The sequence below is a fragment of the Oryctolagus cuniculus genome, chromosome 3, assembly GCF_051225735.1.
Source record: "Oryctolagus cuniculus isolate XC-2025 breed Fujian yellow rabbit chromosome 3, ASM5122573v1, whole genome shotgun sequence".
Classification (NCBI taxonomy): domain Eukaryota; kingdom Metazoa; phylum Chordata; class Mammalia; order Lagomorpha; family Leporidae; genus Oryctolagus; species Oryctolagus cuniculus.
Window position 1 is genome coordinate 67,886,511 of NC_142869.1, and position 23,089 is coordinate 67,909,599.

A 23,089-nucleotide genomic window follows, 5' to 3' on the forward strand; every position below is an offset into this window, starting at 1 on the left:
TTCTATGTTGCTCTGTCACCACCCTCATGTCATACCCTAGATCCACACTGCTACTATCGAAGTGTCACCTGCTAAGTACGTTTTCTTTTGTACTTTTAAAAACTCACTAATCACCTAAAGAGTTGATACTCAAGTTTCCTGCTAATGAGGACACTTGGCAGAACTACTGGTGATTTTATACTATCTGAGCAACCCATGACCATGAAGTCCTGTTCCAAAAGACCCCCATTTCCACTGAGTTACACAGACACTCTAGTCATCTCTCCACTCAGTGCACAAGCATTCTCTACAGGACGGCATCTGGCCCAGCACTATTTCAGGTTCCAGCTAATTGGGTTTCTCAAAGTGAGGTTTCTTCTCAATTCAGAATAAAAGAACTCAGATGCAAAAAGTAACCAAAGTACACATCTTGGACATTTTAAAGTATTCTTCCTGGACCACTCTTCCAGACGTCTCATCTGAAAGAGCAGACCTATCTCAAAGGAAATGGTGCCAAAATATGGGACCTCTCCTCTCCTTGCTGCCTGGCTTTTGAATTTCTTTGAGCAAAGAAGGAATGAGACATGAACTCACCACACCATAAGAATATGTGTCACAAGTTTCCGACACGGGGAGACTCTGGATAACTTCTGGAGCCATCCAGGGGAAAGTTCCAACCAAGGACATGTGTGTTGTATGGTTATGGAACCGGGAGGCACCGAAATCACAGATCTGCGAAAACAGGAACCAACATCAACTTCCCATTTATTGTCCGAAACAGAATCATCAATCACAAAAACCTACATGCGAAATTAACAATTAAAAAAATTAAAGGAAATAATCCTACCTTTAGTACTCCATCAGCGGCTATCACAACTAAAAAAAAAGAAGGAATAAATTATAATAATCATCTAGTTTGTCTGAATTGCCTTATGCTAAATATTTATAAACTTCCATGCCTATTTTTGATATGGTATTTATGAAAGATAAAACCAGGCTGGCGGTGCAGCTCACTAGGCTAATCCTCCACCTACGGCGCCAGCACACCGGGTTCTAGTCCCGGTTGGGGCGCCAGATTCTGTCCCGGTTGCTCCTCTTCCAGTCCAGCTCTCTACTGTGGCCTGGGAGTGCAGTGGAGGATGGCCCAAGTGCTTGGGCCCTGCACCCACATGGGAGGCCAGGAGGAAGCACCTGGCTCCTGGCTTCGGATCGGCGCAGCATGCCAGCCACAATGCGCCAGCCGTAGTAGCCACTTGGGGGGTGAACCAATGGAAAAAGGAAGACCTTTCTCTCTGTCTCTCTCTCTCTCTCACTGTCTAACTCTGCCTGTTAAAAAAAAAAAAAAAAAAAGATAAAACCAAACATTTTAAACTGCATTGAGGATTTTGCAAAAGGCAACAGACATTAAAACAGAAACTTAATTTCATGAAGTGGTGATTAAAAAGGCTTTCAAGACACATATTTAATCCGAATGCAGTTCTGCTGAGTGAAAAAGGCACAAATGAGTGGAGTTAGGAGAGCCAGATTGTACCTGGGTTCTGCCAGTAGACTGGCAGTGTGATACTTAGGAACTCATAACATCGTTACTTCAAAGTATATAGAGCTTTTCCCCCTAACTGAAGAGTAATTTCTGTAAAGGCAGCAATAATATTCGTTCATTCATTCAATCATTCACACATTCATTCATTGAGCAGTATTTGCTGAGCACCTAGTGTGGGGAAGACAATGCACCATGTTCTGGAACAGCAAAGTGAGCAAAACCGACACTGTCTGTGCTCTCATGGGGTTTACAGGCAAATCAGAGACAAGTCAACAAGTATGTACAATAGGTGGGAAAAATTCGCTGATGAAACAGAATTACAGAACCAAAGAAGAAGTATATCTAAGTCTGTGGTGGTCAGATAAGTTTCCTAGAAGAAACGTTTGTGCTAAGACCTGAAAAACCCAGGAGTCAACTAGACAGAGCAGAGCTGCAGAGGGAAGTCTGGGGTTTCCTAGGCCGAAGAGAGAACCGAAGCAAAAACTCAGGGGCACAGGAAAGGCGCTGAGCTTCTGGAAGGCGGGAACCAGTTCTAGAAGAGTCTTTGGGAAAAAAGGAAAGCTAGCAAAACCTGAGCATGAAGGCAACGAGCCCACGTGCAGAGGGCAGACTGCACCAGAGAAGAGCACACACGCTGCTGTGGTCAAGAGAGATGAGGATGCCTGCACCGAGACTGGGCAAAGGACAGGAGAGAGGCCGGGACCCTGACACACTCGGGACACAGGCTCAAGGAGGCTTGAGGAACAGCTGGGGCTGGAGCAGGAGGAGGAGCCAGGGAGAAATCAGAGTGGGGGGCAGCTCAGCTTCATGGTCAGAGCAGGAGTGCTGCATTCACACTGTAATCCCCTTCCAGTCAATTTCTGGCGCGGGCGACTGGTACTGTCGCTCACTGAGGAAGGAAGAGGGGGAGGCAGGCAGGGAGAAGATGGAGAGATCCGTTGGAAGACATTACAGGTCAGGGTCATACAAAATACCTATGTGAATCTAATCAGCAGACAGATATATACTTTTGAAGCTGGGATCTGTTTGCATCTGTTAATATGGGGCTTTTAAGGAATGGGAGAAAAGCGCTCAGGAGAGGTGATCAAGGGCAGATCCCTGCAGAACCACCTGTGGTGTTTCCCTGCCAAGGCTCCACAGTGCCTTGAACATGGCACATACATGATCAGGGCCTCACCGCTGCTACTAATGATTTGGATATGTGGGGAAAATAATCTTTGCATGACCTAATATATAGAAATAGCCTCAGCGGAAATATGATACCATGAATAAGCCTCTTGTATACTTTCATGAATAATGATGTAAATATTTTATCATATTCAGTTATTTTTGAAAATCTCTACTGCCTTTTTCTCATATAACACATTTTAAAAAAACCTAACATTATGAGAACATGTAACAGAAAATGAAAGTCTTATTCCTTCTTTGAGGTTAAAAAAAGTTGCTAGAAGTTAGGTCTATATTCTTTCTTTTTTTGTTTTTATTTTATTTTTTTAATTAATTTTTTTCAACTTTTTTTTTGAAAATAAGCCCCCCAAATTACCCTTCTCATCTCTAACTTGTCTGTTTTTTTTTTTTTTTTAATTTGACAGACAGTTAGAGAGACAGAGAGAAAGGTCTTCCTTCCATTGGTTCACCCCCAAAATGGCCGCTACAGCCGGAGCTACGCCAATCTGAAGCCAGGAGCCAGGTGCTTCTCCTGGTCTCCCATGCGGGTGCAGGGCCCAAGGACCTGGGCCATCCTCCACTGCCCTCTCAGGCCACAGTAGAGAGCTGGCCTGGAAAAGGAGCAACCGGAACTAGAACCCAGCACCCATATGGGATGCCAGCGCCACAGGCAAAGGATTAACCAAGTAAGCCAAGGTGCCGGCCCGGGTCTATATCCTTTCAAGGTTACTGTACATTCCCATCAAGTAAATACACAAATTACAATTTTGAAAAACAAGACTTTTCCATTGTTACAAATTCTTCATAAGGATTGCGTGGAAAAATCCAGAATTAAGGTAATTATACTTCACTCATGGAAGATTTAGGCTATACTGATGTCAAATAAGTTGCTTAAAGTGAAATTCTGAGCATGAACAAAAAATTTACAGAGTTGTGAAACTCGGTTATTCTCTACTAGATTTTAGATGACCTCCCAATGATGTTCTGCGCGTCAGCTATAAATCACAAGTGTTCAGTTCCACGAAGCTTGTGTCTAATACAGCCAAAGGACATGTGACAATGCCCGAGAGGACAGGAACTGCAGCTGCAGTCCAGTAGCGGGTTGGGCGGGCACTCGAACTCTGCCTGCCGATGGCTGGCGGCTGCCACGCATCCCTCACCCCACCCCATCTCTTGCCAAAAGCACACACAAACTAAGCAGGGGCTGGTCCCTGAGCCCCTGCCTCCGCTTGCCATCGCTACTCATCCTAGGCACCACACTGTGCGTCTGAGTCTATAATCATTTTACTGCCATAATCTAAAGATTTTCAAAAAATAAATAGTCCCCTTCTTTCTCTCTGAGATTTTTTTTTTTTTAAAGAAAGCAGCAAACCATGATGTTTACTTTAGCTGGTTCTGCTGAAGCTCAACACTTCTAGGGCCTTCCTCTGATCACTTCAGAATGATGTAATGGAAGAAGCTGTCTGTTACCATTCCTACTTGAAGGTAAGGCCTAATCTTGCAAGCTACTTTAAAATGCACACTCTCCAAATCATAAAACAGGGGCCACATCATAAACTTCAGAAAGCACAGAGGAAGAGAAGCAAGAAAAAGCAAGTCTTTAAAGCGCTTCCAAACCCCCAAACACGCTGATCCCTTTCAGGCGCTACTCCAGGTAAGATGGGCATGACCCACATAAAAAGTTGACGTGATCGCATTCAGAAGGAACACGAACAAAACTCAAAATCACCAGGACACAGAACCAGCTAAAAATAGAAGACAAAGAGTACACGACGCCACACTTTAACCCAGCAGATGTCTCTCTTAGAAAATAATCCTAGGGTACAAACTAGGGATGGGCTGAGGAGTTTGGGTGAAAGGAATCAGGCCCACCATTTCTTATATTGGGAAAAAAATGCCAAGCATCTCAATGTCTGTGCTGTGTTCCCACAGGTGGATACTGCGTGGCTTCTTCACAGGAGACAGAGCATGTTGGTATTTACTGGTGGTGGGGAGACTGTCACGGTATCAGCACTGAGTCCGTCCGTCACAGAAGGCGGGAGAAGCGCGGTGCCCACTTCTGTTCCCAGGTGCAGAACCGTGTATACAGGCAAAGTGAAAACACATGACCACATTACCGTTTCTTGACTTGAGGTCTCTGTGAATCACCTTGACCGGTGCCTCCATGTGTAAATAGTGCATTCCTTTCAGACAAGAAGGAGAAAAGGCCTATTAATATTTTCAACATTACATCAGTGTTGGTCTTCGTATTTCTTTGCAAATAATTCAATAGCAGAAACTATATCCACACATTCTATCCTTCCACGATGGATCAAACAAGATGGCTACATTAGTAACATTCGTATGTTAAGCAAAATTTGTGTGGCTTAATCCCTTGGAGGTTGGAACTTGTAATAACGTCAGCTTTTGCAAGATGTAGTAAGGACACCGTAATTTTCCAGGGTCTGAAGGACAGAAAATAGCACAGTCAGCACTGGAGAGTCTGTGACTAAGGTATTCCACCACCAAACCACCTGCCAGGCCACCCTGCCCTGAACAGGCTGTGCAGTCTGCAGCTGGCCCCATTCGCTCAGGGCCTCTCTCGGGGAGAGCTGGGAGTGAGGGTGGGGCACACTGCTTGGTAACAGATCTTCAGATAGGAAAACCTGCAGTAGCTACAACACATTTATTCTTTTCACAAAGATAAATCTTTGAGATCATCCATATTTATACACACTTGAAAATTCTGTCCGGTATCTTTATAATAGACATTGTTACTTCAGTAAACTGGGTAGACAGAAAGTAAGGAGAATTTTATTATTTTGAATAGAAATGGAAACTTTGAAAGATACATTTCATGGTAACTTAGTAGTATTTGACTCTTTCTGATCTACTCCCTTAGAATAAAGAAAAAGAACATTTTCTATTGAAATCTTTCCTCTCCCTTTATTTCTCAAAATAGCCTCCCTCCTCAAATCAAACAGGCTCCTTTTTATTAGTGAACTGTTACTTGAAAATAATTTAATAATTAGGCTTCAGCTTTTTAAAAGTATATAGAACATTTCAATTTTATAAAGGTTAATTTGATAATCTATTATTCTTCCACTATTCTGATTACTACATATTGAAGAATCACAAAAGAACAAAGAAAATAAGAAAAAGTTTAAGTTCTTGCATAAAACGCTATGACTTGAAGAGTCAAATGAACAAAAGTGTTAGTAATTTAAGCGATCTTAAACAAGATGTAATTGGGATTTCCTTTCTAATATGAAGTTTTACATATTTCAAACTAAAAATTCAATATCTACAGAGTGCATAGCATTTAATAGTCTCCAGGACTGAACCTCATAGTTTCTCTTCACTTGCACTGGAATCAAATTCCTGGAGAACTTTTCAGGGAGACTCTGTACGATTCCTACTGGATGTAGAACTGGACAGTTTCTATACTTCCTAACAAAGATTTCACAAAACAAGACCCAAGGACATAAGCTTTAAACATAGGTACCTTTCTTCTGAGTGGCAGATCATATAGTAAACACTTAAGCAATAGTGTACATAAACAGTAACAATCACAACTACATAAAACTTTGTAAGTCTTGTATAATTCTGCCTTATTTTTATCGCCAGCAATTAAGAAGGCAGAGAAGTATTTTCATCAGGTTTAACATTCAAGGTTTTCTAAGTTAAGATCTGACAGGTGTCACTGAGAAGACTTTTGAACCAATGATGACAATTTTGAGACTGGGTCCAGGTTTGTCTGCTTCAGCCACCCCTTTGACACATTACTGACCGACTTGCACAACTGCAGATACATTCTCATTCCTCTTTCCATCCAGAAGGAAGAGAATCTTTTTTTTTTTTTTTTTGGTGTGTGTGAGAAGATACTCTCTCAACAAGAATGAGGTTGAGCAATGCCTATTTCAAAACTGCATGAATCAATTCTTATTTTGACATGAGGTATTCATTCTTCGATTTCTCAACATATTGCTTCAGTGGCTTCACTCATGACCCAACTGAAAGATACAGAGCTGAATATGAAACAGAATCAACAGAAATCAAGCCTGCCTACCTAGTCTCTAAGTTCTACATGCAGCTTTCTCAGAGAGGGCTGATGTCATTCCTAAAGCATGGCCTTTCCTTTTTCCAGGCCACCTTAAAGCACTTTTCAGCGCTAAGCAATTGCTTGTGACAAACTCCAAGTCTCATCCCTGCCCCACTCTCCTCACTTGGGGCCTAGCTTGTCAGCACTTGCCCTGCTGATCAATTTACCCGCCAGGCAAAAGGGATTTTATCACTTTGTAGTTTTGGACACTGCCACAGGGCCCACCCCATGTTCAGGACAGCAACAGAATTCCTTTCCCTCTCTCCCTTCCCTTCTGTGGCAGAGTGCCAGCGCTCTTGAGGAACCCAGAGATGCGCTGCTCCGGAGCCGAGACACTCACTGCTCACAGAGGACACGCGGGCTGGGGAGCAGGGACTGAAGTCAGTTGGTTGGTTGCTCTCTATCCATCCTGAGCGCCATTAAGCACTGGCATGGGTGTCACTGGCTGAGCACCCTAAATGCAAATGTCTGTAAGGTGAAGGGCCACAAGCCAGGGTCTGCTTGTGTGTGCCCCAACGGTTGCGTCCTGCATTCCCACTGGGAACAGCACACCACCTTGCTTATGAACAGGGGGCCTCTATGTGTTCTAGTGACATGCACAGAAGTGACCACCAAGCTGTCACAGGAAACACCTTGAAGAACGTGACAGTTTAAGGCTTATGCACAGTGCCTGATGCAGGGACACATAGTTAAGTTAGATAACACAGCCGAAGCTTTAAGTACATCATATAGCACATTATTTTTATAAGGCTATGAATTATTGTTCAGAAGCAGCATCTACCATGATACTTTAAAACCTTTTTTTCCTCCTTTTTTTTTTTTTTTTTTTTTTTACTGCTCCTATCTGAAGAATTTGGCAAGTGTTAAAAGAGATAAAATAATTCCCCAAAGGAAAGATGATTAGTTTTGAAAGTTGCTGTGTAGCTTTAGAGTGAAAGCAAAGTCTCGGCTTCTCTCCTTAACTGAGTGCTGGGTAACACTGTATTTACTTTACAGAGAGAACTTCATAGAGAAGGGAGTAGTCAAATGCAAAAGAGTTCATTGTCCCAGTAAAATCTGGACCCACTGGCTTTCTAGGGGTTGCTAGAATACAAATGTAACCATCAGTGTTCATTATTTAGATAAAGTTGTTTCCAAAGCAACTCTGACAGCTATAAATAAAACTCAGAAATATTCAGTTGGGGAAATGGAAAAAAATGGAAAAAAAAAATAAATGGAATTTGAATTGCTTTAGAAAACATTAGTTTATGTAGGCATTTAAGAGGGAAAAAGAACTGGGCACGTTGCTTAGGGATTTTGTGCATTAAAAATATTTAATTTACGGCTGGCGCCCCGGCTCAATAGGCTAATCCTCCGCCTTGCGGCGCCGGCACACCGGGTTCTAGTCCCGGTCAGGGCACCAGATTCTGTCCCGGCTGCCCCTCTTCCAGGCCAGCTCTCTGCTATGGCCCAGGAGTGCAGTAGAGGATGGCCCAAGTCCTTGGGCCCTGCACCTGCATAGGAGACCAGGAGAAGCACCTGGCTCCTGGCTTCAGATCAGCGCAATGCGCCGGCCGCAGCACACTGGCCGCGGCGGCCATTGGAGGGTGAACCAATGGCAAAGGAAGACCTTTCTCTCTGTCTCTCTCTCTCTCTCACTGTCCACTCTGCCTGTCAAAAAAAAAAAAATTTAATTTCCAAGGGTGATGTCCAGGTTTACTTAAATACAAAGCAAAATCAGAACTGCTTTAACATTGCAGGACAAAGAAAATGGGCTTTGAAAGTGGTTGTTATTTTTAGCTTATTATGATGTACACAAAATGGGTTGAAATAATCTTATAATAAATCATGTTTTCTGCAGGCTTACAGAACGACCAGACTTACCAATTTTCCATTTAACATATCAGGCTAGGTGACCAATTATATTGTCACAAAATATGGCAAAAAATTTATCCTGGAGTTTACTAATTTTTGTAAGTCTGGATTTTAGGGACAGAAATAACACAAAGAAAAGGGAAGATGGGAAAGGAATCTAGGAGTGGAAAGGCAATGACTTAAAATACTATTTGGACAGCGAGTTGCAGAATTCTTACTACTTTTGGTCTGAAAAATGAAAGGCATATAAAGACACAGAATATAAATCTTCCTGACCTAAGTCCCTAAGTCAGCATGGAAGAATTTTCTGACCTAAGTCCCCACCCATTCTGTAGGAACACAGCACGCACTCTTACCTTTGGCTACATCAGTGGCCCAGGTCATGATGTGATCCATGTCCATCTCTTCACTTTTGTTGCTGTTGATGTAATCATAGAGAGACCCCAGAGAAGCATATTCTATTTCCAAAGGAAACACAAGCATACAATTAAACTCAAGGTACACTTCAGAAATAAGACTTTATACTTTCATTGGGAAACTACATTAAAAAATTCAACCAAAACCAGAAAAGCATATAAAAAGTTGTTGCATGCTGTGGTTTCTAAGAGTTACTATCATGTTACTAATATGTTACTAACATGTTACTACCTGTCTGTCAAAGACCATTAACGGAGACTGACCAGCAAACTTCAGCCCCACCCCAGAAGCCATTTAGCTGGAACTGAGAAGCAGAGGTGCTGGGAGAATGTCTCCAAAACAAAGTCATGCTAAGTGTGTCAACAGGAGCATCTTCAAAAAGTCATGCTACGGTTTGAAAAGGATTTGGCTCTAGAACTTATACAGCCATGTAAACCACAAGGTTGTTAAGTCAATGGTACCAAGAGCATCCAAACAATCCAACTTTGAGTTTTAGGAAGAGGGCCTTGGAAGATAGTACTTATTTTTTTCTTTTTTTTAACAGACAGAGTGGACAGTGAGAGAGAGAGAGAGAGAGAGAGAGAAAGGTCTTCCTTTTGCCGTTGGTTCACCCTCCAGTGGCCGCCGCAGCCGGCACACCGCACCTATCCGAAGGCAGGAGCCAGGAGCCAGGTGCTTCTCCTGGTCTCCCATGGGGTGCAGGACCCAAGCACTTGGGCCATCCTCCACTGCACTCCCTGGCCACAGCAGAGAGCTGGCCTGGAAGAGGGGCAACTGGGACAGAATCCGGTGTCCCAACCAGGACTAGAACCCGGTGTGCAGGCACCGCAAGGCGGAGGATTAGCCTATTGAGCCACGGCGCCGGCTGGAAGATAGTACTTATGAGAGGGTTGGCTGTAGAATCAACATGGCCTCATAAAATTTATTAACTACAAATACAAAATTTAAAGAGTTTTAGTAATTTCATACAAGTAGGCAACCACACCACAATGTAGTTTTAGAACCTTTCCTTCACTCTAGACAGCCCCTGATGCCAGTTTCCAGTCAGTCACCACTCTCACCGGAGTCCTAACACCAACCCGCTTTGGTGCCTTTTTTGGATATTTCATATGAACAAAGTAATACAAAGTGTGCTCCTTGTGCCTGACTGCATTCCCCGGCATAATGTTTCCAAGGTTCCTCTGTGCTGTAGCAGGGAGCCGTGCCATCATCCTCCGGTATTCACCAGGTAACGGATCCAGGGCCCCCACCCCCCCCAGATTTCAGAATCTGTATATGTTCAAGTCCCTTCTACTAAATGGCACAGTATTTGCATATAACCTACTCACACCCTCCTGTGTATTTTAAACCATCCCCAGAGTACTTATATTATCTAATACAATGTAAACACTATGTAATTACTTGGTATGCTACACTGTTTAGGAAATAATGACAAGGAAAAAAGTCTGCACATACTCAGTAGAGATGTATTTTTTTAAAAAAAGATTTTATAATTTGAGAGGTGGAGTTATAAACAGTGAGAGGAAGAGACAGAGAAAGGTCTTCCACACACTATTTTACTCCCCAAATGGTCACTATGGCTGGAGCTGAGCTGATCCAAAGCCAGGAGCCAGGAGCTTCCTCTGGGTCTCCCACGTAGGTGCAGGGGCCCAAGTGCTTGGGCCAACTTCTATTGCTTCCCCAGGGCATAGCAGAGAGCTGGATTGGAAGAGGAGCAGCCAGGACTAGAACTGGCATCCATATGAGATGGTGGCCCTGTGGGCAGAGGATTAACCTACTGCGCCACAGCAGTGCCCCCAGAGACGCATCTTTTTAAAACTTCTGAACCATGTTCGGCTGAATCCATGGATCTGCAACCTGTGGATATGAGTGGCTGACTGTGCTTCATGCTTTCTGTTGCTGAGCACTATTCCAGTGTATGGCTAATTCTATATTTGGCTTATTCATTCACCAGCTGGCAGATATTTGTATATTATAAATAATGTGGCTATCAACATTTGTGTATGTGGCTGTGTGTGATTATATTCATTTCCCTTGGGTAGATTGTGGGAGTGGAATGGTAGAGTCATTTGTTAAGTGTATGTTTAATTTTTATTTAAAAAAATATTTGCATTTTAGAGAGAGAATGAGAGGGAGGGAGGGAGAGAGATACAGAGATCTTCCATCTACTGGTTCACTTCCCAAATGCCTGCAACACCTAGGGCTGGACCAGGCTAAAGCCAAAGTCTAGAACTCAATCTACATCTTCCACATGTATGGCAGGGACACAAATACTTCAGCCATCATCTGTTGCCTTCCAGGGTGAACACAGCAGGAAGCTAGAATCGGAAATGGATCCAGGACTTGAGCTTACACACAGTGGTATGGATGAGGGTGTCTCAAATGACATCTTACTTGCTGCATCAAGTGCCTGCTCATACCTACACTTAACTTTTTTTTAAGATTTTATTTATTTATTTAAGAGGTAGAGTTACAGACAGTGAGGGAGAGAGACAGAATGAAAGGTCTTCCTTCCGTTGGTTCACTCCCCAAATGGCTGCAACAGCCAGAGCTGCGCGGATCTGAAGCCAGGAGCCAGGAGCTTTTTCTGGGTCTCCCATGCAGGTGCAGGGGCCCAAGGACTTGGGCCATCTTCTACTGCTTTCCCAGGCCATAGCAGAGACCCGGATTGGAAGAGGGGCAGTGGGACTAGAACCAGCGTCCACATGGGATGCTTGGTACCACAGGCACCAGCCCCAACACTTAACTTTTAAAGAAACTATCAAACGGTTTTCCAAAGGGATTTTACCAATGTTTATTCTCACCGCCAGTGCTCTGCATCCTCGTCAACACGTGGTGCTGCCAGACTTTTTATTATGATTGTTTTACTTATTATAATGTCAGTAGTATGTCATGGCAATTGTAATTTGCCTTCCCCAAGCACATGATGAAGCTGAGCATCTGTATGGCCTATTACACCCTTGTTTCTATATATTCTTAAGCAAAGTACCTATTCTAATTTGTGGTTCACTTTCAAATGGGTTATCTCATTGAGTGCTAAGAATTCTTTATTTTGATATGTCCTTTATTAGATATATGATTTGCAAATAATTTCTCCCAGTCTGGCTCTCCTCTTTTCATTATCTCAAGAGTGTCTTTTAAAGAGCAGAAATCATTAATTTTTATGAATTCCAATTTATCAATTTTTTTAATGGCTTGTACTTTTGGTGTCATATCTAAGAACTCTCCGCCTAACTAAAAGGCATGATTTCATCCTGTTTTTCTTTTAGTCTTTATGTTTCAGTCTATAGTCCATTTTGAGTTAATTTTTAACTATGATATGAGGTGAGGGTCTCAGAGGTGTTTTTTATGTGGAATTATAATTATCTCAGCATAATCTGGTGAAAAGACTCTTTACACTCAATTGAATTGGTACCTTGGTTAAAAATCAAGTGACAATCAATGTGATAGTTTCTTTCAAGACTTCCACTGATCTATGTGACTACAGATACTGAGCTAATATTTCACTATGTTGATTCTAAGTTTAGAAATGAGAAAGTTTAAGTCCTCGAATTTCCATGTAAATTTTATGACTGGCACGTCAATTTCTAAAAGAGGGAGAGCTCTTGGATAGAGACAGGAATTGTGTTGAACTTATAGGTCACTTTGGAGTGAGCTGTCACCCTGGCAATACTGCATCTTCCAAACCATGGACAGTGTAACGTTGATTTATTTAATCCTTCGGTCTCTCTCAGCACTGTTTTGTACTTTTCATTGCATGATACAAGCACTTACTTTATTAAATTTCTACCCAACTATTTGTTCTTTTTGATACTTTTTGTTTCTTAATTTCATTTTTAGATTGCTCATTCCCAGTGCATAGAAATACAACTGACTTTTGAATGTTGATTTTGTGTCCTTGTGACCTAGATAAACATGTACTAGTTTTAGTTTTGTTTCGTTTTTTGTGATTCTTCGGGACTGTCTACATACATAATGCTATACATAATAAGATAAAAGACAAGTATCATTATGCTCTTAAAACTGTATACATATGATACATGAAACGTGTTCTCTTTATAGAAACAAAAAAAAATTTAAAGAAAGAAAGTTTCAGGGCCGGTGCTGTGGCGCAGCGGGTTAAAGCGCTGGTAATTTTGCTGAATACAGCTTTTTTCTTCCAGTTTTTCAAGTGTCATTCTGCTGCCTGTGGCCTTCAGTGTCAGAGCTGAGCAGTGAGCCCCTGCTGACACCCTGGCTCCCATGTACACGAGAGGTTGTTTTGTGCTCGCTGCTTTCCAGATTCTTTGTCTTTACCCGCAATTTGACTGTGGTTCAGCTGTGGTTCTTCTGCACTCGTCCTGCACCTGGGGTTTGCTGAACTTCTCAAACATGTAGATTAACATATTTTATTTGTGGACAATGTTAAAAAACCAATTTCCTTATCCTCCTCCTTTCCTGTTGTGAATTTATTAATATACTTGCTGCTGTCCCACAGGGCTTTGAGGTTCTATTCATTTTTCTTCAAATGTTTCCTATTTTTTAAGTTAGATAATCTCTTGTTCAGTCTAGCTTTCAGTTTATCAATTTTCTTCTGTTGTCTCAAACCTGCTGTTAAGTCACACTAGAGAATTTACTTTGATGATCTTTTTCATCTTCAGAATTCCTATTGGTCCTTTCCTTTTTACTTAATGCCTAGCCACTTGGGCTTCTCTGTTGGTTGAGTTATTGTTTTCATACTTTTCTTTAATTCTTTTAACAGAGTTTTTCCTTTAGTTCTCTGGATACTCTGATGCTTTGAAAGCTCTGTTAATATGTCAGGTTAACTAAGAGACTATTTCCACTGATGGCTTTTTTCCCTGAGCTACACATTCCTGCTTCTTTCCAGGTTTGGGTGTTTTTTTTGTTTTTGTTTTTGTTTTTGTCAGTTTAGATAAATGTAACTCTGAATTTTATTTTTCCTCCATGGAATTTCTTCTTCTTTCTTTTTTTAATATTTATTTATTTACTTGAGAGGCAGAGTTACAGACAGAGAAAGGGAGAGACAGAGAGGTCCTCCATCCTTTGGTTCACTCCCCAAATGGCCACACATCTGGAGCTGCACCAATCTGAAGCCAGGAGCTTCTTCTGGGTCTCCCACACAGGTGCAGTGGCCCAAGCACTTGGGCCACCTTCTACCCCTCTCCCAGGCCATAGCAGAGAGCTGGATTGGAAGTGGAGCAACTGGAACTCAAACCAGTGCCCTTGTTTTTGTTTCCAAGCCTGTCTTTTTAGGGACTGCTCTACATCTGAATAGTTCGTGATCAGCCAGCGATTGCACAGATGGGATAAAACACCCTTGGCTGACAGATCTGCACACGCGTGATCGAAATTTAGACTGTTTTCCAGTCTGTCCTGGCTTCTGCTTTTCGCAGGCCTTTTCTGTCTCTTTCACGGAGGCGTGGAGTACAGGACCTAAAAGGCACATGTGGACAGCTGAGTGGCTTCATTCTCTGGCATCTGAATGACCTCAGTGCCCAGGACATTTACCCCTACCAAGATATTAGTTCAGTCCAGGACAGCCACTGGTCACTTGTTGCCGGCCACTAGGAACATCCCTTCTACTAAAAGAAAAGGAAAACGAAAAGGCAACAAAGTTTAACACAGTGTAATCGTTCCTGGAAATATTAGCTGTCAATTGCAACTTCAGAATATGGCTGACAACAAGTTTTCTAAGTATCACTGTAAAAAGCAATCGGTATGGGTTGCAAACCTATCTTATGGGTATACCCAATAATCCTAATGTTATAGCATTGAGTACTTATGGCTTGGGATAAATATCCAGAGACACTGGCATACAAAGATCCAAAAACTATGATATTTCAAACATCTTAGACTACAATGAAGATGACATACTCTGAAAACCATTAGGAGAAATTAAAAAAGTCATTCTAATAAAGATGAAGATGACACCATTAACTGAATTATTTCATGAATGTGAGGGTATAAGAAAGGCAATATCATTACATTTATTTCATATAAAAGGTGATATTCAAATATATGGGTAGCTAAACAAACAAAACTATTTTAGCAGGGAGCTAGATCTGAAGTGGAGCAGCTGGGGCTTGAACCTGCACTCACCTGGGACAAATTGTGCAGAATCAATATCTTCTCATGGCACAGTGACACAAGGCAAAACAGAGCATGTGAGAAATGTCAGAGTCGACGCAGTCCCTATGCAATTCCCTAGGCCTCTGGGACCCTGAGTCACTTCCCTCGGGAATCCTGGACCCCGGGCCTCTGCCCGCCACCTACTCTTAGACTACCAGGTACTTTGGAGGCGGTGGGGGTGGGGGTGGGGGTCTGCAATCGACCTTGCTGCAAAGGAGCTGCACACTCCAGATCCTAATAACTCCTTCCTTCCTCTCCAACGAGTTCCTCACCATCAAGGATCATGTTCCCGTGTGTCTGCATACATACCTGTGTGACTGGGAACAGTATAGAATTTAGAGGTTTCCAAATATCAAGGGAAAAAATGACCAATTATTGTATCTTTTCTTTTGACACTGGAGTCTCAAGTTCTAGTCACTGCAACTCTTTGTTGATTTGGGGGAAAGATGTTCATTTTTCCTCCAAGAGAAATAAATTGGCAACTGCCTCTGGGGTTCTTTCCCAGGCACCCATGTAAGCACAGTGTTTCCCCAACGCACACACACAGGTACACACATGCACACACATACCCTCACCCAGAGATCTTCCATTCTAGTCTCTTCATTCACAAGAGAAAACTGAGACAGATTATCAGTGACCCAGCTAGGAGGCTTTGGCAGAGTCAAGACAGGATTCCACGTCTCCCAATTCCCACTCCAGTGCTCATTCCATTCCATCACTCTGATAAATCATCCTTTTAAGCCCTCTGCATGAGTGACAACAGCTGCCGCTGCCACAACATTTTTAATTAACAATCTCAAGTTGAATGGACTCAAGCCATTCAAGCTTCCACCATCAGAGCCCCTGACACCCAAGACAGACAAGATTCGCAGAAGGGCCCCGGCAAGGCTGGGGGTCACGGTCACACAGTCATGCCTACCAGCTTTGTTTTTCTAACCTCCTCATGCTAAGACTTGTTTGTAGGAGAGATGGGGTAAATGCCACCATCCCTAATCCACTTGATCTTCTCACTCCCAAACTTGGCTCCGTTGGCATATGTACTGCCTCTCACCCACAGGGCATGGCTTGGTCCTAATGCTAATAATGGGGCTAATCTTCTGCGGTTTTCTTATTTGTTTTTGTTTTAATCAAAGAACCGGATCACAGTTATTTGTTATCAAATTAACTGAACACTGTGGTTATTGCAGGCCAAAAGCTGCTCAGTAGATGGGACAAATATGAGCATGAAGTATTTACAATGCAAGTGTCTTTCTATGCTCGCGTGGCAAACATGTTCTATACGCTCCTTTTTGGAAAGGGCATTTTCACCAGTTATAAACTGCTGCTCCAAACTACCTGGTGATTTAGATCAAGGTCATTACCAACTCAGACGACCAAACCTGAAAAATACTGTTCTCATGTTGAAGACCTTGAAGAAAAAATACTCCAATGGGATTAAAATGCCTTGCAAAGAATTACAACATGAATAGCTCAAGAAATCTTAATTTATAAAAGGTCAGAGTTACAAAAAACATCCCTTGTTTCAACTAATTAAATAAAATTTTAGTTGAGCAGCACCTTTAAATATTGGTATTGCAGCTGCGAGTGCATTTAAACAGCATTTACGCGGATATAATTAGCACAATTAAACATGGGTAGAAGGGGAAACACCATTCTTAATTATATTGATATAATCAGTTTTATTAATGCTTTATAGCAACAGAAGTGACATCTGACAGTAGCACACGATTCACGACTGAACCTAATATGAAGCATTTCAGCATATTAAGGAATCTAGAGCTGGGCGGTTGGGGAAAGAAAGAAGTCAGACACAGAGCTCCTACCTGTGACGATGCCATAGTTGGGAGGCTCGAGAATTACTCCGTAAAACTGGATGATGTTTCTGTGGCTGAGGACACTGAGGATTTCTGCCTGTACCAAAGTCAAATGCAAAAGTCCATGAATTCTCACAACGTAATGAGTCTAATACGATAAAACTCCCTAGTCAGGCTTTCAAATATTAATGGATAAATTCAGTTAACACCTGTTTATGTTCTTTATCTTATCATTTATTCAGTATATATAATTTCTGCACACAAGGTAGTGAAAACATACAAGGATAAAAGTGGATTTTTGGCCTTCAGCAGTTACTTGAGGTGTATTAAACATTAGAAAACTGTATTAAAGAGTGAAATGATAAAAAGGTTATTTTTATTAAACTTAATTTTAAAAATGATAAAATAGCTGCCTCACTGTATATCTGCTAGTATCTATATAGAGCATGATCTCTGGATAGACACATACATTGATGAAAATTTTATTATTTTATGGAGATAAAATATAGCTAATCAAGAATTAAAAATACAAGGTATAAAGGAGTGTGAACTAAATACAGAAAAGGTTTTATATATGTAAGTTTTCATTTTATTTGACAGAGATCTTCCATTCATTGGTTCACCCCATAAATGCCTGCAACAGTTGGGACTGCACCAAACCATAGCCAGGAACCTAAAACTCAATCCAGGTTTCCCAGGTGGGTGGCAGGGACACAAGTACTCAGGCCAGTGCCTGTTGTCTCGAAAGGTACTGCATTAGCAAGAAGTTGGCATCAGGAGGGGAGCCAAGCCCTCCGCTACGGGACATGGACATCTCAAGCGGTGTTATAACTGCTGTGCCATATTCAGGTTTAATACTTTTAAATGAAAGCATACCATCATCACTGGCCCTAAGTGAATGGGAGATTTCTAAGTCCTCCACCCAGAAACAGGATCATCAAGAACAATGTCAGCAGTTAACGAAAAGTGAGAAGCCCTCATTGACTTGCTATACATTTCTTCCTAGGGTGTCAGCTGAGATTGCCTTAAAAACACACTCTGGGACACAGGTCTGGAAGGTGGTGTAACAAGGTGAAAAACAGAAGTTAGAGGGCTGGCACAGGTCAACATGGAATGGAAAGAAAGAAAGCTTATGACTTTTTGGATGAGACACTTACCAAGGTTGATTTGACAATGTCTTCCTCTTAGAGTTACAGCTGTTTATGTGCTAAACGTATTAAAAATAAAATTAAGGGGTGGTGCAGTCGGTTAAGCGCTACTCGGGCGCCCACAGTACCTGTTTTGAATGCTGGCTACTCTGTATTTTTGATTCAGCTTCTTGCTAATGCACCTGGCAGGCAGCAGACGCCAGCCCAAGTACTTGAGCTCCTGCCAGTGACGTGGGTGACCTGGATGGAGTTCCTGGCTCCTGCTCTGGCCTGGCCCAATCCCAGTCGTTTCGGGATTTGGGGAGTGAACCAGTGGACAGAAGAGATCTCTTTCTGTCTCTATCACTTTGCCTTTCAGTAAGTCCATAAATATTTTCAAAAAAATTTTTAAAAACAAAATCCTTTCTTTTGTGAAAGAAAGGAAAGACACTGACAGCAACCCACCGATGGTAAGAAAAGCAGTCAGGGCCAGCACCGCGGCTCACTAGGCTAATCTTCCACCTGCAGCACCAGCACACCGAGTTCTAGTCCCGGTCGGGGCACCAGATTCTGTCCTGGTTGTTCCTTTTCCAGTCCAGCTCTCTGCTGTGGCCCGGAAGGAGGATGGCCCAAGTACTTGGGCCCTGCACCCCCGCATGGGAGACCAGGAGAAGCACCTGGCTCCTGGCTTCAGATCAGCGCGGTGCGCCGGCCACAGCGGCCATTGGAGGGTGAACCAATGGAAAAGGAAGACCTTTCTCTCTGTCTCTCTCTCTGTCTACTCTGCCTGTCCAAAATAATAATAATAATAATAATAATAATAGTAAAAGAAAAGCAGTCTTTGGGAGCCCCATGCCGTGGGCTGGCAGCCTCTGTGGACGTCTCAGGCTGGGAACTGCCTTTTCTCCCTGGATGGCCAATAGCTGTCACCCTCTACTTGGCGGCAGGATGTCTGCCTGCCCCGTGGCACTGGCACAGGGGCAACCGCTCCCCCGTTCCCCTGGTGTGTGTGGTGTTTAAATACATCACTCCACAGGCCTGATCGCTGATGTCCACGCCAATTCGAAGGCATTGTGACTCCACGAGTCTGACAGCAGCAACAAGCAAAGTGGCTGCTCCAGCAGGTCAGCTGATGCAGGCTGCACTGCACGGCACTGCACAAGCCTTGCCCCCACGACAGCTGTCTCCACAACACCAGAGTGTTCCAGGCTCATTTTACGACCCCGCCCCCTTCTCCCCAGTCTCAGAAGATGTGAAATGATCCCATATTTTTAAAAATAAAAGTGATGTGTACAGTAGAAAGACTGGGGAGAAACAGAATCAAGCACACAGCATTATGAGTTACCCAAGATTATTTAGTATTTCTGAAATTCTTTACATTTAGCTGACAATCGGAAAAGGCACCAAGAGCACATTATATGTCATATATGTCATTAGAACACATAGACAAAAAACAGAAAAAGCCTCATATTTGCACGAAAATTCTAATTCTCATTAGGATCAGGTCAGGAAGAGGTAAGACCCTGTCCTTATGTCCCCATAAGGTCACCTGTGGCCTGTGAGTCTCTCCTGATGTGGCACTGAGGTGACTCCTACAGAAGGCACAGGTTCCGAGAGGCCAGGAGCCCAGAGACACAGCACTGGAAACCAAGAGAGCTCTCGACTGCGTCTAACCTGCTGGGCACCTGATGCTCCTCTCCCTGTCCCCATCAGCCTGTGGCCTGCTGCCCTTTAAGAAACCCTCACACGTGGCTCCTTTTGCAAACAGTCTGGCAGCATGCACCTGAAGAACAAAGGTCAGACACCTCGTACACGGACAAGCACGAACAAACAGTACTTGGTAATAATATCCAGTGTAAACGGCCATTCTAGAGTCTGTCAGTAAAGACTTTCTCTGAACAGGACAGGGAGAGGAACAGAATGCCAGAAAGTAGGAATCCGCCTCCTAGCCTGTTCTTCTGTTTTAATGGTTTATTTATTTTTTGGAAGGCAAAGAAAGAAGGATAGAGATCAGTCTCCCATCTGCTGGTTACCCCCCAAATGCCCACAGAAGTCAGGGCTGGGCCAGACTGAAGCTAGGTGTTAGGAACTCAATCCAGCTCTCCTCCCTGGGGAGTAGGGATCTCACCAGCTGAGGGCTCACCCCTTCCCAGGTGCATATTCACAGGAAGCTGGAATGCGGAGAAGTGAGACTCACACCTGAGCACTCCAAGATGGGAAATGGGCGTCCCAAACAGCATCTTAGCTGCTGCACCCGATGCATGCCCCTCACTCTGTTCACATGTGTTACAGTTATTCAGAAGAATGACAGTCCATCAACCTTAATACCACAGTAGAAGCCGAGTGTGAAATTTATGTCCACGTGCGCATTGCCGATTTAACTGGGAAGATGATTCTCTGGATGGCTACCCCTGCCCCTCGCAGGCTCTGCTGTCCAGAGCACTCAGAGCAAGGCAGTTTCTTGAGAGTCCTTTTCTGCTGTGCCTTCTACAGGCACGACCTCGCCTTGGCACCATACTTGTTCAGGTTAAGAATGCAGAGGTTGGGGCTGGCGCTGTGGGGTAGCGGGTTAAGCCGCCGCCAGCAGTGCTGGCATCCCATATGGGCACCGGTTCGAGTCCCAGCTGCTCCACTTCCCATCCAGCTCTCTGATACGGCCTGGGATAGCAGTAGAAGATGGCCTAAGTCCTTGGGCCCCTGCACCCATGTGGGAGACCCGGAAGAAGCTCCTGGCTTCTGCCTTCAGACCAGCACAGCTCCGGCCATTGCGGGCAATTGGGGAGTGAACCAGCAGATGGAAGACCTCTCTCTCTCTCTTTCTCTCTCTCTCTACCTTTCAAATAAATAAATAAATCTTTAAAAAAAAATAGGCAAGGGAAAACGGCTCATTCTAGAACTCCTTAAACAGTACTTACAAATCTCTGACATCAAAACACCCAGATCCTCCAGGTAAGACACAGGCAGAACCACCCCCCCTTCCCTTCCCTGCTCTTTCAGACTCTGATTATAAAGATAAATGAGGCAGAGTTCTCATCTCAGTTATTAAGTGGTTATATGCATTAAGATCCCTGGTACTGACCGAAACAAAACAAACAAAAAGCGGTTTAATTCACTGCATTTCTGAACCTGACTCTTACATGTGTGACAACATGGAAAATCAATGTGACAAATTCTAAAATTGCTGAGCTTCAGAAACAACTCACAAAGCAGGGTGGGGATTTTCAGTACTGTCATTCATCACCAGAGTGTCATACCCAGGCCATACTCTGAGCTTAGAGACCCATTCAGTAGTCAAACAACTAGGCACAAACCTCCCAGTCTGTAGGTTTTCTTGTAAATGAGGCCCTTCAGGTATTCAGGGAGACGAAGGGGGACAAAGGACCTGACTCGGGGTCTCACTCACCTTGGGCATCAGGAAGACTTTCTTGCCGACTCTAGGAAGAAAGAAGCCAGGCATCTGGCAGGAGCGAGTCATGCAGGAATTTTGTCAGAAACATCACCAGCGCAGGGAAGGCTCTGGCTGCCCAGCGGGCTCCCTGGTGTGCTGCGGGCTCACAGCTGCAGCCCCCCACAGAGGAGCCTGGGCGCCCCTCCAGGGACAGGCTGCTCTCTGGGTGAGCACAACCAATTATGGGCAGGCTAGGAGGGTGGCCAAAAAGAGGTGAACCATATAGGGAAGATTTAAGAGTAGAGAATGGGGTGTTTTGCTCAGTGGTTAAGCTGCTGCTTGGGACGCCTTAAGCGCATGGTTCAAGTTCTGGCTACTCTGCTTCCAATCCAGCTTCCTGCGAAAGAGCACCCTGGGAGGCAGCAGCTGATGGCTCAAGGACTTGGGTCCCGGCCACCCATGGGAGACCCGGATGAAATTTCAGGCTTCTGGCTTTGGCCTGGCAAAGACCTGGCTTTTGGTGGCATCTGGAGAATGAACCAGCAGATGGAAAGTCTCTATCTGCCTCTCTGCCTTTCAAATACAATGAAAATAAAGAAGTTAATGAAAAAATAAAAGAACATAGATTAATAAAAATCTGAAAAGACTAGTGATTCAGGAGATGTTTTCAAATCATAAGGCTAAGAGACGTCACATGATTGCTTTTTTTTTTTAAAGATTTATTTATTTTTTTGAAAGTCAGAGTTACACAGAGAGACAAGGAGAGGCACAGAGAGAGACACAGAGAGAGAGAGAGAGAGAGAGAGAAAGAAAGACATAGATTTTCCATCCACTAGTTTACTCCCCAGATGCCACAATGGCTGGAGCTGTGCCAATCCGACCAGGAGCTTCTTCCAGGTCTCCCATGTGGGTGCAGGGGCCCAAGGACTTGGACCATCTTCCACTGCTTTCCCAGGCCATAGCAGAGAGCTGGATGGGAAGTGGAGCAGCTGGGACTCGAACCGGCGCCTGTATGGGATGCCAGTACTGCAGGTGGTAGCTTTACCCACTACACCACAGCGCCGGCCCCATGCTTGCTTTTCTTAGTTGTCACTGTGATAACTTGAAAGCATATTTAAGCACCTGTCCTCAGTCTGGAAGGCAAAGTGCTTACAAAAATCCAGTTTTCCACCAAACAATTTATGTAATTTTGTCAAAGAGATGACTGCTGTTGTGCTATACTACACAGAAAATCTCCCCAGAGAACAAGGCTCATGTGGAGTGGAGAGGGATCAGGGTCCTGAAAACTGAATGGCCACAGAATCCAATCAAATACTGGACTGAGGCAAGTGAAGCATTCATTCTAGCCACACTCGGCCCTGCTTTCTTCCCACGGTGACTGGGCCGGACAAGGTTATATTCCAGGTTCCTTCACACTTAAAATTTCTATCCACCCCTGCTAAAAACAAGCTATGTCTTATTAACGCTACCTGACACAGAGTGGGCACTCAGTTCCTTCGTAAGACACTGAACAGAGGAAATCAACGGTGCTGGACTAGGGCGCCCTTGGGAGCCAAATGGACTTCAGTGTGAGTCCTGGCTCTGCCACCCACC

The 23,089-nt window shown here is 43.6% G+C and overlaps 1 protein-coding gene across 11 annotated transcripts in view; it reads right to left on the minus strand.

Annotated features, from left to right (window-relative positions):
• The window catches only part of MAP3K20 (mitogen-activated protein kinase kinase kinase 20), a 175,140-nt gene that overhangs the window by 76,075 nt on the left and 75,976 nt on the right, over positions 1–23,089 (minus strand). For all 11 annotated transcript variants that reach the window (XR_016231496.1, XR_016231495.1, XM_008258756.5 and 8 more), the window contains exons 3-7: positions 16,991–17,078; positions 8,978–9,079; positions 4,804–4,869; positions 827–855; positions 574–711 (exon numbers count right to left, since the gene is read on the minus strand). Coding sequence is in view for 9 of the 11 variants with exons in the window: in XM_008258756.5 (XP_008256978.2) it covers positions 574–711; positions 827–855; positions 4,804–4,869; positions 8,978–9,079; positions 16,991–17,078 (423 nt within the window). In the remaining 2 variants the exon portion in view is untranslated. The remainder of the gene's footprint in view (positions 1–573; positions 712–826; positions 856–4,803; positions 4,870–8,977; positions 9,080–16,990; positions 17,079–23,089) is intronic.